The sequence below is a fragment of the Vicugna pacos genome, chromosome 11, assembly GCF_048564905.1.
Source record: "Vicugna pacos chromosome 11, VicPac4, whole genome shotgun sequence".
Classification (NCBI taxonomy): Eukaryota; Metazoa; Chordata; class Mammalia; order Artiodactyla; family Camelidae; genus Vicugna; species Vicugna pacos.
Window position 1 is genome coordinate 49,319,230 of NC_132997.1, and position 16,795 is coordinate 49,336,024.

The following is a 16,795-nucleotide window of genomic DNA, read 5'->3' on the forward strand; positions in this document are numbered from 1 at the left end:
TTTATATAGTTTGAACCCAGAAATGAGCCAAAAGATACTTTGACTACAAAATGTATGACTAAATATGTTGAAATTCTCTTAATGGGCCAGAAACAAGCTATACCAAGAATGCATTTCTCATTTACATGACCTATTTGTATGTCTGTATCATGAAGTGATTAGGATTTATTGCCTGTAAGACCTCAGTTCTTTCTCTTGATTCCTCTCTAATTGTTCAATGGGCTTGAAAAGATGCTCAGTAAGTAGCCTTTTTATCTTCACTTGAGAATGCAGCCTATTAGTACCGGAAGTAGATTTGAGTTCATGATACACTGAACATAAATGGATTTTTAAGGTTATATATGTTAATATTTTTAGATAGTTGAACACCAATGTTAGAATAGAAAGGAAGTTTCTAATAGACCAGAGGAGTCCTTTTAGATTACACGTGAAGGACAGGGCTATGGAACTGAACTGTTCTGTTTAGAATAACTTTCCAAGTTTACTGCCCATAAATTTCATTGTAGGTCATACCAACTTTTGCAGCTTATGCTTTGCCCTATGAATTAGAAGTGACAGGAAAAGCATTGCTGACCCCTTCTAGTTTATATCTTAGGGAACCAGCTGGTGATAAATATTATTCCAGTTAGATGTGAAAGAAAAAGAATCTCCTCCTGTGTACTCTTTTGCTACAATTCTACCATCATAATTTCACCCTAGAGAATTTCCTTGTGATTGTGTTGGATGTGATATAATAAACATGTTGGAAAATTCTAAGGCCATCAAAATACTGAATTCAAGATGGGTAATTAATATTAGTGTGCACTTGCATGGATGCTGAGGTGTCTGTGTGTATAGTAGGTCTACGTGTTCTGTGCTCTGAGCGATGGTGTCTTAGTGCTGTGTGTAAACTGTGCTGTGTCAGGAATTGGGGGATTGGATGGGGCTCTCTAATATGGGTACTATATATGTTAAATTGCAAATGATGATGTAGTACGGGGTACTGTGATATTTTAAGTGATCATTGCCTTTTCTGCTGTACAATATGACCCTTCTCATCTCTCTCATTCATTTTGCATGCCTCTGCTCACTTCTGTACAGCCACAGTTGAGGCTATTGAGGCTGAAAAAGGTACGATCAGAGTCCTTGCGCTGGGCAGAGATCTGTGGTGTGTGGGTGGGCATCAGAGAATGTCCTTTGGGTGTGTTTTACTCCTAGCTTGCACAGCCCAAGATGAATCAGACTCACTGACTCATCAAATTTAACAGTCGTATTCTTTTTCTTCTTTTTCTTCTTCTTCTTCTTCCTCTTCCTCTTCCTCTTCCTCTTCTTCTTCTTCTTCTTTAATCACAAGGACTAATTTCCGCAGTGAAATTTGTTTTTTTCCCTTTTCTAGCATAGTTTGCAACCAGCATTTAATGTTCCAGAATTCTTTAGAGAACAGCATGTTATGCTATGATATTTATGTAGCATACAATGCTATCGCGTTTACAGTTGCAAATAAAGATCTGTTCAATATTTTGCATGATTCTATGCTGCTCAGATAATTTTTTTCCTAAGTGAAACCTATACATACAGGTTTGGTATGCTCATGGTATAAAAATGATGTACTCATTTTCAGTAATGCACCTGAGAGTGTAGGAGCTGTCACTATGATTTTTTTTTTTTTACTGTGGTTTGGGCTAATGTTTGCTGATAATATTATATCCATGTATATCATGTATTGGCTTGATATTACACATTACTGAAAGCTTTGCTGCCCTAGCCACTTACTTGGTTCATATGTACAGACTCTGAGTCCCAGGATTGTACATATTAAAACAATATGGAAATTTTTTCTGTGCACATTTTAATAATAGAGCATGCAGCATTCCAAATGAAGTGAATGCGAAGCCATAACACTTGGAGGAGGATTGTCATTTGTTTTGATTTGGGTTTCCAAAGAACAAGCAGTGAATGGCTAGTGAACTAAGAAAGATATCTCCTAAAATATGGAACTCTAAATACTTTTTGCTGTCAGCCAAACACATCGATCTAACTCCTGGGAGGCATTTCCCACCGTTTTCATTTCATTGGTGGTGATGTGGTGATGTTACTTTGACCTCCATGATAGTTCTGATCTGCTAAATTTTAGCTTTATTTCTTTTCTCCTCCCAAGCTCTTGGTACAGATTTGTATGTTGAGAATTAACCTTGTTTAGCCTCCTCACTTGCTCCTACTCTTGTTGCTACCTTACTGTGATAGTTACTGGTGATCTTAGGGCCTGAGGTAGGAGATAATTGGTATAGTAGAAGTCAGACTGAGACCCTGAGACCATTGCCTGCAGGTTAATTTTAAGGGCAGGGGAGGGTATTTTTGTGGCATTTTTTTAAGGCTATGCTAACACGTCATCTATGAAGCTATTGTGTTTAGGTTTAAATATTTCATGTTTTAAGGGGAAATCTGGAATGAGGATAGAATTCAGTTAAAGTAATATTTAAATGTTGCTACATACAGCTAATTTCTTTCTTCTTAAAAATCGTTAATTATGTTTTTAAAATCTCAGAAATGTTTTTCAATTACTGACTTATCAAATTTGCATTTTGTTAAGCAATACGAGGATTCTCTCCACCACATAGAATCTGCAGTTTTGAAGAGGCAAAGGGTTTGGATAGGATCAATGAGAGAATGCCACCCCGGAAAGATGCTGTACAGCAAGATGGTTTCAATTCTCTGAACACCGCACATGCCACTGAGAACCACGGGACTGGCAACCATGGTGCCCAGTGACCCACGGCTTCCCAGGGACTCTCACAACTCGGGCCCCAAATGGACAGATCACCCGAGGAGCTGGAGGGGTCGGCCAAGCTGACTGTAGATGTCACAGTCCCTCTGGAGAAACCATTGTGCTTTTGAGACCCCAGCCCCCTTCCTGAATGGAGGCTTGAGGGCCCTGGGACATGTTGTGCTATATGATAAGATTGGGTCATCGCTGCCAAGGTGGAGAGCAGTGAGCAAGGGGCTTGGGGCAATTTCCAGTGGAGGGCTACTACACCTCCATTTATGCTTGTGGTTCACACATTTAAGTTTACAAATGAGATTTCTTTTTCCCCTCAGTAGAATTAGATTTTGTTTTCCAACCATAACTTCAAATACAATCCTAAGAGCTAATGTGGACTTTTTTTTTTTTTCCATGAAATGTCTTTAAAGGATGAATTAGCATGGTCTTAAAATACATTTCTGAGGTTACTAAGGTGTATTTTGAATTGTGGGCAAAATGCTGAGAAACCCAGTTGGCATTTATACAGAATGCTGACTTCAGGGCTATAGTTCTTAAATGTGGCTAATTCTGTAATATAGTCTTGGTATTTTTCAATTCTGAATGCATAACCTATTTCTAGGCAGACTCTCTTACTTGAACACAAATCCAAAAACTAACTTAGAAACTTTTTTGCCCAGATCTTTTAAGATTTACACCCAGAGATTTAAGAAGAAAACCTCTAAATTTCAAAATGATGAAGAATTACAGAATTACTCATTTAAGGTACTTTAAAAGAAGTTTGTACATTGTCAAAGTAAATTTTAATTCAAATCATGTCTGTAAAACTTGACGTATTTTGTGTATGCATGTTTTCATTTTGCAAATATTTAATATATAGACCTATGATGTACAGGTACGACATGTATAGGTTACCTAGATGTTATGAGAAATTTTAGTTTATTGTGAGTACTCAAGTTGCTTAAATAGCCACAGGGTGATTTACTGCTGGCTTCCTATCATTTTTATGTTTTAATGCAAAGGAAATTTTAAAATGTTCTGGAAGTGTTTTTGATTAAGCAGTGCAGCATAGAAGCAATGGTTCTGTTTCAAATCATTCAGATGTTAGTGGAAGCATAAAAGTCAAGACTGCATGTTGAACATTTTCTTTTGATAGTTACAGAACTGCTTGGTTAAATTAAATGGAACCATGTGCTAATTTTTCACAGTTATTGATCTGTATTGATTGCCACTGTAGTTTGGTATTTCCCTTTACTTTGGTGGCCTGCTTCCCTCATGCCCTGGAATACAACTCAGAGCTCCAGGCAGCGGAACCATCTATTGTTTGTTTGCCAGAAAGTGCACCCTGTATGGTCTCCTGTCTGAGTTGGAAATATTATGCATGTGCAGGACTATTCGAATATTTTATAAACAATAGCACACAATAAATTCCATGCATGGGCCGCTGCTCCTATCTCTGTGTTGGGTTTTATTTGGAAGATATAGTCTGATTTGACCTTCTCATGCAAATCAGAAAATCCTATTAATAGAACTGTGATATATCCTTCAGAGAAAATTATCTTATTGGATAGTTCTTGGTAATTTGATGAATTAAATTCTTGTCTTCATAAATAATGCTTTTTTTTTTTAACTTTGGTTACACTTGTTTTACATGAATATTAGTAACTGAGCATTAAAGGACTCTGGGTGCCTACTATAGGCCTAAATCTATTATTTAAAATTACTGTTTCACTTAACTTTTAATTAAAAGAAAATATTATTGTCTAGAATTTTGTTATAGTAGTATTGGGAATTTATTAGGTGTTTTAACAGTAAGAAAAAAATGATGCTGCATTTTCTTGCCATTATATTCCTTTCTTCTTTGTTATAATCAAAGTAGGTTTAGAATTTTGCAAATTGAGGGAAATTAGGATACTGCTCAACATTTTATAATAATATAATCATATAGCAACTTTAATTATGATTTTCAACAAGATTATGATACACATAAAAAGCATTAATTTAAGTTGAAAAAATATATATACTTGCCTAATTCTAGGTAGCAAACGGAACTCAAATTGTTGATCATTACAGCTTTTACTTGCTGTAATGTTAATTTGCATCCCAGTCCCTGAGCTGCCTTTAAAGTTATTATGTACTGCATACCTTAAAGATTCTTCTTGATGTTATTGTTTTATGAAAACTACACATCTCTAAGTTAAGAGCTTAACTAGTATATCAGGTACCAGGAACTTCTTTAGCCCTTAGATCTGTCACTAGGGTTATATAGTGTTTATCAGAACGTGGGTAAACATAAGGCATCATTAGCAAACTAGAAGAATTATGGGTTGATGGTAAAAATTTAAAAGAAGAAAATAAGAGGAAGAAATGGAACTCAGAAAAAGTGGTATACATGAAGAGTGGTAGAATATCATCCAGTGCCTCACAGGTCACTTCCTACTTGTTGAATAGGAACCTCATTCTAGTCTGTCTTCTAAATAGTTTCACAAATAACTATAGAAGTGTTTTTAAGGGTTGTTTTTTTTTCTTTGTTAAATGTAACTCAGGATGAATGCAAATTGTGAGAAATTACAGATCTTTCTAAATTGTGCATTTAAATATGTACCAGAGCAAGTGGTAATGATGGTGAAATGTAAATTACTATTCAATATCAAATTTTTCTACATATCTCCCTTTGTATTTAAAGATGACGCTTTTGAGTTAGAAAAGACAATCTCAGATTTCTTTTATATTTTGCAATTCCGCCATTATTAACAGACTTCATAACCTTCAAATGTTCTGCCAGTTAAATTTGAAATTGCCCTGAAATCTTTGCTTAAAATGAATCACCCCTCCTTTATTCAGGATTTTTGCCTGTTGCAAGTGATTTTCCTTTGTCCTTAGCTATTCTGTATAATGTTATGTAATGTTTTGTTGCATCCTTAACACTTTTCTTCCACCTTCCCTACTTGTAGCCTGTGCTTTCTACAGTTTGGGGTTCCTTTGGAATCCATTCTCTGCATCTGTTCATATGTAGATTTATTTGCCACGTTCCAGGACCTCGTTGCAAGTGGTTCTGTCCCCTGGTTTGATGATGTTCCCAGAGGCAGGTAAGTGGCATAGCTGAGGCCAGATGTGAGCAGAAAGTCAGTTCTTATAGTCATATATAGGACCACTGTGCTAATAATTTCTGATAGATTCTAGAGTTTGATACCTCTAGGTGAAAAGGAGCTAGAAATGTGGAGTTAAATTCCCTGGATTAGCATCCATTACAGGAAGGAATGAGAAGATGTTTGAGTTGATTCTTTTCTATTTTCTGTTCCTAGAAATAGTATGCATTTTTAGTCATTAATATTTTGGTCTTGATTACTTTAATATTCCAGAAATTTTTATTCCTCTTATAAAATAAGCAGATGGAATGCCTCTGATGACATTCACTCAGAAAATGCCTTGCTCTCCTTTCAGGGAAGTTGAATTTTACAGATTAATTCTGGATGTCTCCCCCACAGTTGATTTTCTTCTGTACCGTTAATGACCATTTCTATTCTCCTTTTCTGGGTATTATATTTGTACTTAAGCTTACATTGGTGATTGTTGAGTTGTGTCTGAGGAGTGTTCAATATGCTGAAAAAGAACTTTCGTCTTAGGAGAACTGATCTTGGGTCTAGATTGACACCCCCCGAAAGAACTCCAGGCATTCCTGTTCCTGTGGGCTAGTGCTTATCCTTTCCAATCAGATATTGACTTCTGAACTAATCCCAAGGGTTTTTTCCTAATGCTGACTAAGAGCAGAAATGCTGCCTTGGTGAGAGGGGTCCAGGAAGCAGTAGACTTCATCTTTCCTCAGCCTGCCTGGCCTTTGGTGAGTTTGGGAGTGTTGACAAGAGTTCTGAGCCTTCTTGGCAGAGAAGGAAGGTCAGAAAGAGAGCAGTCCACAGGCAGGGGGCCAGGTCCCTACTTGCCTCGTTAGGGAGAATTCAGTGTTGTCTGTCTGGTTGGCAGGACACATCTAATCACAGAGACCCAGCATTTCAGCAGTTTGCAAAAGTAAGTGATATGAAGGGACAGCTGCAAGACAGCCACAACATAGATCTGAGGAGATCAAGCATTTATTTCACTTGGAAGAAAGAGAGAAGGAAGGAAGCTGAGGGCTTAGCAGGGTAAGTTACTTTTCCATCAACTCCTCTGCTTGCTTAGTTTATAGTTGAGTAAAGCATTTAGCACCCCAGGGAGTGTTAATCACTGATTAAGCAGCTAAATATTGTCATAATAGCAATGTTCCTGATGTTTTTCTCATTTTCTCTTTCTCTTTCCCAACCCCTTTTGATGATCTCCAATGACTAGCTTCACACCCCCTTCTCTTCCTTACCTCCCTAAAGACATTTTTTTGTTTGCTGGTGAATTAGGGAAAATTAGATGGGCCTTCCTGGTTTAGAGATGGTGAGAAGATGACTGATTTAGGTGAAGCTTGAGGCTTTTGGTGGTAAGGAGGGAGGAGGATAGAGGACTTAAATGTGGGAATAGACTAATTATTTTAGGGAATTTGGAGATGAAGAATGGGTTTTTGTAGGCCATCCAGTTCATACCTTCTCTCCTTGCCAGTCCTTAGTGTTGGTGTTCTCTTTCTTCTATACTGGGATTAAATTAGAGCCCAAGTCACTGGGGATAAATAGAAAAAAAGTTAGTGATTCCCTTTCTATGTGGGGTAGACTGAATTCTGGAAAATTCTGAAAGCTTCCTATAATTCTTAGCAACTTCTCCCTCGTCCTGTCTTTTTTGCCTTTGTTTTTGTCAGTTCACTATCCCTCCTCCCCGAACCGTTCACCTTGAACTCGGAGGATCTTGGGGTTCATTGTTGGAAACTTATAACCAGGGAAACTGGGTCTGTGACTGGGGTACGCAAACTCAAGACATGAGCCTGATGATACATATAGATGTAAATGTGAAGACCTGGCTCCTCATTCCCAACCTTCTTAACCTTCCTGCCGTAAAATTAGTTCATTTGTATCAGGAACCCACTCTAGACACAGAGGAAAACTATGACATTAGGGATTTCACCCACACCATGCCTCCCCAAGCCATGTGATCCCTTGACTTCCAGTCTGTTCAACGAGTATTCCATTAGAGTTAATCTTCCATTGGAGGAAGACTTCTCTTTGGAAAGGCAGATAAGTGAGGCAGTACATTTCAGGTCTTAATTGGCTTCCATTGCAGTATAAAGGCCTTTGGTTGAATATGAAAAATATTTATTATTACTCCTGGAATTTAAGACTCTTGAATTATCTCAAAGATACTTTTCCTCCATACGTAGGAAGAAAAGATGAATCCATTCTTTCGAGGTTTAAGATGGTGTTGTCTTGCCTAAGGGAGCTGGATAGATAGAGCTGATAAATGCTTCTTCTAGAATTGCAGTTATGCTGGAAATGTGATGAGAATGATGATTAAAAGTGGAGGGAAGGATCAGGTCAGTTGTTGGAAATGGGGTTCTAAGGTGTAAAGGCAGTTCCATCCACCTTGAGTAAAGAGACAGGAACCTTAAATCCTAAAATAATGTATCATCTTTAGGTCTAATTTCTTCTCTGTTGGTGGGATTGTAGAAGATATGATATGCAGATGAGCCTAATTGTCTCTGTTCTGTGAACTCTGAAACCATCTGTTCATCTGTGGGATGAGGAGGGAGAGTACAGGGGTAGAATGAAAGGACAAGGAGAAAGAAAATACGAAATAGTTCCTCCATTAACCTCAGGACAGTGGTTTGCAAGAGCCATGTCAAAAGATAATGGATATTAGCTGTATGATTTGGGGAGGATTTTTGTTTGATTATTCTGCCACCTATATCTCAGCTGAGTGATGATTCTGGAGTGTTTTTCCTGACAGATCTGGTCCAGAAGGATTAAATGTCAGGCCATTTTTGTAACAAAACATGACTCCTGATTTGAACTTTAATAATTACCTCATTCACAATGAAACCAACCACTGTCAGCATTTTTATCCTGTCATTTCCCTGTCCCTGAAGGCAGTTTACCTGGGGAATAATATTTATTTATTGAAGTGTATTCCGTTTACAATGTGTTAGTTTCTGGTGTACAGCATAGTGATTCAGTTATACATATATATATTCCTTTTCATATTGTTTTTCATTATAGGCTATTACAAGGTATTAAATATAGTTCCCTGTGCTATACAGTAGAACCTTGTTGTTTCTCTATTTTATATATAGTAGTTAGTATCTGCAAATCTTCAACTCCCAATTTATCCCTCTACTCATGCCCCCTTTTTGTACTGGTAACCATAAATTTGATTTCCTGTCTGTGAGTCTGTTTCTGTTTTGTAAATAAGTTCATTTGTGTCATTTTTTTAGAGGGAATAATAATTTTTTAGCTTCTGAATCTCTAGATACCTTTTTTTAATAATTGAAGTGTAATTCACATAACATACAGTTGATCCTTTTAAAGCGAGTAATTAAATGACATTTAGTACATTCACATTGTTGTGCAACTGCCACCTCTATCTAATTCCAAAACATTTTCATCAGCCCCCCCCAGAAAAACCCATAACCATTAAGCAGTTACTCCTTATTCCCCCTTCCACTCGGCCCTTGGCAACCAAAGATCTGCTTTCTATCTCTGGATTTACCTATTCTTGATATTTCATATAAATGGAATCATTTAACTAATGTGACCTTTTATATCTGGCTTCTTTCACTTAGCATGTCTTTGAGGTTAACCTACATTGTAGCATATATCAGTACTTAATTTCTTTTTATGGCTGAATCTTCATTCTCTCTCTCAATCTCTATTACTCTGATAAACACACACATGTGTGTATGTATGTACATATATGTATATGTGTATATATATATATGGATATATATATATCCCAGTTTGTTTATTCATTCATCTGTTGGTGACCTTTGGTTTGTTTCTACCTTTTGGCTATTAATAGTGCTGCTATGAACATTTGTGGGCAAGCATTTTTTTGAGTACCTGTTTTCAGTTATTTTGTGTATGTACCTAAGTGAAATTGCTGGGTCATATGGTAATTCTATATTTAACTTTTTGCAGAGCTGCCATATTGTTTTCAATAGCAGCTGCACAATTTTACAATCCTGTCATCAGTGTATGAATTCCAGTTTTCCACATCCTTACCAACACTTGTTATTTTCTAGCTTTTTGATAATAGCCATCCTAATGGGAGTCAAATGGTGTCTCATGTTTTTGATTTGGGTTTGATTAGTGAAGTTGAGCATCATTTCATGGGCTTATGGGCATTTTGTATAATTTCTTTGGAGAAATGTCTATTCAAGTCATTTATTTATTTATTTATTTATTTATTTATTTATTTATTTATTTGCCAAAATGTGCCTTTATTTAAATCTCACCCTGTGGTTAAAGTTCTACCCTTTGAATCTCTTCTGAGGAAAACTTTTTTTTTTTTAACTCTATGATGAACTGTCAAATACTTAAGAATTCCTATCACATTTCTCAATGATTTTCTCCTCAGCTTCCCCAACCAATGATCACAGGTCATGATTCCATGTCAATTCAAGTCTTTTGCCCATTTTTAAATTGGGCTGTTTGTTGTTGTTGAGTTTTAGGGGTTCTTCACATACTCAGGGTATTAGTCTTTAATCAGGTATGTGATTTACAAATATTTTCTCTCATTCTGTGGGTTGCCATTTCACTTTGTCCTTTGATGCAGAGAAGTTTTTAACTTTGATGTAGTCCAGTTTACTTTTTCTTCTGTTGCCTATGCTTTTGGTGTTATATGCAAGAAATTGCCAAATCCAGTATCATGAAGATTTTCCCGTGTTCTTCTAGGACTTCATAGTTTTATCTCTTACACTTAGGTCTTTAGACTTTACCGTCAAACTCAGACCATTTTATTTCATTAATTCCCAGAATGTTCCCATCTACATTAGTATGCTCATACCCTTCTTTGTGCTTAGAATTCCTTGTTCCCTATCTTTGTGTATTCAAAGTATTACCATATTTCATGGTCTATTCCAAGTGCTGCCTGCTTCATAAAGTCTTCCTATAGCTCACCTTCTGAAGAGACTCTCCTGATCTCCCATTACAGCTTTACTTTCACCTTTCTGATAGGATTTATATACTGCCTTAGAGTTTGCATCTAATCCCACTTCAAGACAATTAGATGTTAAGTATATTTTTCATATTTGTTGTAGTATTCTGCACATGATTTTCTCTCTTTATCAATAAATATTTATTGAGTGGATGGATGTTTTAATTTTTTCCCAGTATAATCCGTTTTGTTTATTGAGCCCTTGTGAAAGGAATGGGAGAAGACAAGCCAGGGAAGGAGGATTTCACATTGTTCTTGCTATGTAGTGGGTGGGTGTGGGCTTAGTTCTACTTCAAAATTCACCTCTTTGGGAAGTTTTTCTAATAATTTGCATAACGTGCTTTGACTGCGTAACTATTAGCATTGTAGTGCTCATTTCATGTTGCATTTGATTTCTGCTTCTTGTTGTATTCCTTATAAATGTGATTATAATCTTTTGAAATGTATGTTTTCCTTCCCCAACTAGATTAGGTTGAGTGATTCTCCAATTAGATGGTAGCTTTAGACAACCAAAACTTTTTGCTTTTTCCTCTTCTAAGTTTATTTTTAAAATACACTAGTAACATATGTATATATTCCTTGTCTAAAAAGTCAAACATTACAGGTAAGGCTAAAGTCCCCTTTGATCAACCCAGTTCCCATCCCAGTGCCTTTTCCCCTCCTCAGACTTAATCTGTTATCAGTTTTATATGAGCTCTGCCAGACCTGTTTTAAAGCATTTACTTACATATATGCTTACATTATATATAGAACTTCATATGTAACACATATATGTATAATTGTATTCACATCTAATTATTTCTTTTTCACAACTGCCTGTGGTGATCAATAATCAGTAGATATGAAATAAATCTTACTGATACCTGGGCCTGAGGGGCTGGAATGACAAGTGAAAGGTCAAACATATGCAAACACATTTATGTTCAGTTTGCAAACTTCTATTGCATATCTGTTCTGCATATAGTCTCCAGGTATTAGTGGACAGGCCATGGCTCCACGGTCCCGGCGACGAAGGCACAAGAAACCCCTCTCATCAGTGGCTCCTGTGGTTGTGACCCCACCCACAGTTGTAACCCCTGTGCCTCTGACCCTCTCAAAACCTGGCCCTAGCATTGATACACTTGGCTTCTTCTCCTTGGAGAATAATGTTCCTGGCCTATCCCAGCTGATCCTTCAAAAGCTGAACATGAAAAGCTATGAAGAATACAAGTGAGTGACTAGCCTTATCCCTGGTAGAAATGATTTCAGAAGGTGGAGAGGGAGTACAACTTGAGGAATATGTGGTATCTGCAAAATGAGGGATTTTCTTATCCTTATTTTTGCCAGTTTTATTACTGTAGAAGAAATGTAATTTGCTTAAATAAGAAATAATGGGAGTAGGAGAGTGGGAAAAAATAGGGGGCAAGGTATGGGTCATGAGAAATTTTGGAGATATTTTTCCTGTTGCCACTGCTTCTCCATGCTCTCTGCAGGTTGGTGCTAGATGGGGGTACTCCTGTATCAGGCTTTGGATTTCGATGCCCTCAAGAAATGTTCCAGAAGATGGAGGACACATTCCGATTCTGTGCTTACTGTAGAGCACTCCCTAGTGGCCTTTCAGACTCCAAGGTCCTCCGGCACTGCAAGAGGTGACGAGCTGGGGGCTAGTAGGGAAGACATCCAAAAACGATCCTATTGCAGGAGGAAAGGTCTGAGAATTTTCAGAATAACTTAAGGCCCTCTCCTTATTCTGTATGATCCAGGCCACAGAGAAATTAGAAAAGGTTTGGGCTCCTGCTTATTTTGGTATTATGGGGAGGTTAGACAGAGATCACCGTGTAATCCCCTCTACCTCCCTTCTCTTGAGTACTTAAGTGGTAAGACCATATCTGTTCTGGGGAGGCTGGGGTCAAGGCATCTGTGACAAGAGGGTAGCCACAAACTCCTGGTTTCTTCTGTAAGGGATGTCAAAAATGAGTTCCAGATGAGGCTGAGGTGTCCCTCTGACCCAAGAGAAAAATTACATTCCCACTCTCTCCTGCCTTCTCTGCCAAATATAGTCCCCAAATTTGGTGTAGCAGCTGTCAGTCCTCTCCCTACCTTCCTTACGCAGTGATCTTTCTTCCTAGGTGCAGGAATATCAATTCCCCTCCCCAGATACCCCTCAGTCACCTTTGAGGTATAGGAGCATCTATTTCTGGGGCTCATTCTCTCAGGTGCAGAAATGTCTATTACTGTGGTCCAGAGTGCCAGAGGTCAGACTGGCCAGCACACAGGAGGGTTTGTCAAGAGCTGCGTCTTGTCGCCGTGGACCGTCTCATGGAATGGCTTCTGGTCACAGGTGGAGTGGTGGTATTGGTATGACTGCCATAACAGTCATAGTGGTCATACTCAGGACAAACATATGAAAGCATGTTATGAGGAGAAAATGAGGAACTGAGTGGGACAGGGAGTGCGGCCCTACAGGTCAGAGGTTGGGAGAATGAACACAGAGGGAATATTGAAGCCAGGGAAGGATCAAGTCATTTCTTGTTCCTTCTTTCCTGCAGGTGATTTTGTCCTACCCTCGGGACCTTGGTCATGGCTGACTGAAGTTGTACAGGGCTGGGACAGCTGGTTTTCTATGCGACGTTTACAGCTAGATTCTACACTGGATGCTGTGCTTAATAGTCAGGCCATGACCACCCTTTGGGCCAGTGCAGGACGGTCAAGGCCAGACCCACATGTCCTGCAGGGCTCTTTGAAGCGGCTGCTGACAGATGCCCTGTCACGGCCCTTGACGCTGGGCTTTGGGCTTCGGGCCTTGGGGATAAACGTTAGGAAGGTCGGGGGAAGCACAGTGCATGTGGTTGGTGCTTCCCATGCAGAGACATTCCTCACTCGGCCCGGGGACTATGATGAGCTTGGCTACATGTTTCCTGGGCACCTTGGCCTCCGTGTAATCATGGTAGGTATAGACATAGCTGCTGGCTTTTCGCAGAGCACCTCGGCTTCACTTCTGGAACCTGGCACAGTTCAGCTTAGTGGCCATAGGGGCCTCTATCATGACTTCTGGGAGGAGCAGGTGGAGACTGGACAGATAGCCCATCCAGATTTGGTGGTGGCATTCCATCCTGGTAAGAGTCTTTGGTTCGGGGGAATACTGGGTCAGTCCTGGGAATTTCCTATCCTGACTCTTGTACCTTTGGAACCCCATTCATTTGGTCAGGTTAAATGTAATATAATGATGACCTGGGTTGATCATTAGCCATATGTGCTACACTTGGGTTCATAATTTTCCCTTTGAAGAACATAGGGTGGGTGATGGTGGTAAATGAATGTTGGAGGGGAGCAAGGTGAAGGGTGGGCACAGTCAAAGAAGTATCTTAATTAGGGTCTACCTCAGCCTTTGTCCTTCCTATTCCCATCTCTGTCTTTGTTCTGTAGGTTTCCATGCTTCTTCGGACTTGACGGAGTCTTGGCTACCCACCCTCCTGCTACTTCGTGATTATGAGATCCCTACAATGATTACTGTTTACAGGTTTTGCCCTCTTCCTATTTGTGAAACCTCCCTGACTCACTCACACCTCTCTTTATGTAAATGAGCTCATTTCTTTCCCCCTTGCTATCTTCTGCCTTTTGGTAAGGATTTTCTTCCTTCCCGCATTTGGCTTTCTCATCTCCTGAGACAAAATGCTACGCTAGTTAATTGAGTAGGTACTATAGACATTTGGGAGGGAGGGATTGCTGTTGCCTAGTCCAGCCTTAGGTAATTTTGGGGATCACTGAGTTCAGAAATGTCAAGTTCTAAGCAATTTCTCTCTTATGTCTTTCATAATCAGCAGAGCAAATTTTCTTATCTGTCTCCGTAGCAATCAGGAGTTGACAGCATCTTTGCAGATTCTGGTGGACCTGGATATGCACATCACAGCCTATGGAGCCAACCCTTTTGCGTCCCTCAAACCTGAACAGGTCTATTCCAACCCCAACAAGCAGCCAGTATACTGCAGTGCCTACTATGTCATGTTTCTTGGAAGTTCCTGCCAGCTGGATAAGAGGCAATTGGAAGAAAAAGTAGATGGTGAGGTATAAATAGCTGACCTCAATCCTGGCTGGATGTCTAGAAAATGACAAGTTGTGATGAAATTACCTGCTAATGCCAGGTTATTGCTAACTTTGAAACCCACTATGTCCTAAACCTAATTCTCTCATCTGGGTAGAAACTAAGCTAAATGGGAGATCCTATGTGATGTGACTCATTTCCAAGAGGTTAGCTAAATGTAGCTTCTAGAGACAGGATTCTAGATTTAGTGTGTGGCAAAAAGCCCTCACATAAATCTTTATAGAACCTAGAGTTCCTAACAGTTTTCCTTTATGAGAAAGTTGTACCTTTTGACTTGAACCAGATGGCACCAAGGAGAGGAATGGAACCTTATTCTTCTGAAAAAGACTTTTTTCTCATCCAGTAATTTGGGCTAAAAAGTGGAGATACTAATTACTCGAAGTGGTGGACAAATAGGATGGGCAAGTCAGAGAAGTGGTTAGGACGTGGGGGAGGTTGTGAAGATTGGCACAGTCTTCTCTTTCCTGGCTTTTTCGAGATATGTGTCCCATTTTTGTTTTCTCTTGGGGACTTCTAGCCCTAGGGAAACTTTTTGCTCTTGTGTTGTATTTTAGATATCCCAGGGTGTATCAGACTTTACTTGAATATATAGGAACTTGTTATCACCTGGTCTATACCACAATAAACTCAGTTTTGGGCTTAGTAAGTCATTTGCTTTATCTTATCTCCTATTCACTGGCAAGTATTACCTGTCTACACAGAACACATCAGGATCAGAGGTTTCTCTCTGGCCAAAGTTGTGATTAACATCAGCTCTCTGTTTGGGCCTTCCTCTCTACCACACCCTGTCTCTTGTCATCCTCTTACCACACTCCCAGGACTAGGAGAGTCCCAGGTATTCATTCCTACAACCTTCTGTGACCTCAACCCCGCTACTTATATCCAGAATATATGTAAAGAATTCTTACATCTCAATAATAAAAAGGCAAATAACTCAATTAAAAATGGACAAATGATCTGAGTAGATGTTTCTTCAAAGAAGATACACAAGTGGTCAATAAGCCCATAAAAAGATGTTCAACATCATTAGTCATCTGAGAATACAAATCAAAACTATAATGAAATAGCACTTCCTTCACTCAGATGTCAGTAATCAAAACATCAAAAATCAAATCAGATAACAGGGTTAATGAGGGTGTAGAGAAATTGCAACCTTCATGCTGGTGGGGATGTAAAATCTTGCAGCTATTTTGGAAAACAATGGCCTTTTCTGAAGAAGTTAAGCATTGAGTTACCATTTCGTCCAGCTATTCTGCTTCTAGGTATGTACCCATGAGAAATGAAAATATGTACATAATTGTTCATAGCAGCATTATTCATAATAGCCAAAAGGTAAAAAATAAACCAAATGTCCATCAACTTATGAATAGATAAACAACATGTGGTATATACACATAATGAAATATTTGGCCATAAAAAGGAATGAAGTACTGAGTCATGCTACAGCATGGATAAACTGAAAACATGTTCATCTATGTTCATGTTAAGGGAAAGAAACCAGTCACAAAAGGCCACATATTGACTGGATGCATTTGTATGAAATGTCCAGAAGAGGCAAATCTATGGAGACAGAAAGCAGATTGCAGTGGCAGCATAGAGATGAGGAGGATGAGTATATTGGGGGTGATGGCTGAATGGTGTGGGGTTTATCTTGGGGGTTATATAAATGTTCTAAAATTGATTGTGGTGCTGGTACAACTCTGTGAATATATTAAACAACCATTGAACTATACACTTTACATAGTAAATTATATCTCAATAAAGCTGTTACCAAAAAATTTAAATCATAATGTAAAAAAATGAGAATATTTGTTAAGTGGTTAACAGTGCTTAGCACATAGTATGTATTTAATAAATGGTAGCTTTTATTGAATACATACCACTTGGAATTTCACTCAGTAACATAGATTGAACTT

General features: G+C 38.6%; 2 protein-coding genes across 6 annotated transcripts in view; both read left to right on the plus strand.

The window, feature by feature from the left end:
* Window positions 1-4,190, plus strand: part of PPP3CB (protein phosphatase 3 catalytic subunit beta) — a 43,614-nt gene extending 39,424 nt beyond the window's left edge. For 3 of the 5 annotated variants that reach the window (XM_006218988.2, XM_006218989.3, XM_072971328.1), the window contains 2 exons: window positions 1,081-1,110; window positions 2,570-4,190. In XM_006218988.2, the coding sequence (XP_006219050.2) occupies window positions 1,081-1,110; window positions 2,570-2,748 (209 nt within the window). In that variant the 3' untranslated portion in view covers window positions 2,749-4,190. The remainder of the gene's footprint in view (window positions 1-1,080; window positions 1,111-2,569) is intronic. The other 2 variants (XM_015251801.2, XM_072971329.1) reach the window with 1 other exon arrangement.
* Window positions 4,191-10,136: 5,946 nt separating this feature from the next.
* On the plus strand, window positions 10,137-16,579 carry MSS51 (MSS51 mitochondrial translational activator). Its single transcript, XM_006218987.4, has 6 exons — window positions 10,137-12,007; window positions 12,271-12,426; window positions 12,994-13,118; window positions 13,327-13,893; window positions 14,204-14,297; window positions 14,629-16,579. Exons 1-6 carry the CDS (start codon window positions 11,787-11,789, stop codon window positions 14,846-14,848), a joined length of 1,383 nt encoding a protein of 460 aa, XP_006219049.1. The 5' UTR covers window positions 10,137-11,786; the 3' UTR covers window positions 14,849-16,579.
* Window positions 16,580-16,795: the final 216 nt, after the last annotated feature.

Coding starts and splice junctions, on each gene's coding strand:
- MSS51 (XM_006218987.4), top strand. CDS start 11,787: ATGGCTCCACGGTCCCGGCGACGAAGGCACAAGAAACCCCTCTCATCA. Junction 13,119..13,326: donor GGAATGGCTTCTGGTCACAG/GTGGAGTGGTGG, acceptor TCTTTCCTGCAG/GTGATTTTGTCCTACCCTCG. Junction 14,298..14,628: donor ACAATGATTACTGTTTACAG/GTTTTGCCCTCT, acceptor CTGTCTCCGTAG/CAATCAGGAGTTGACAGCAT.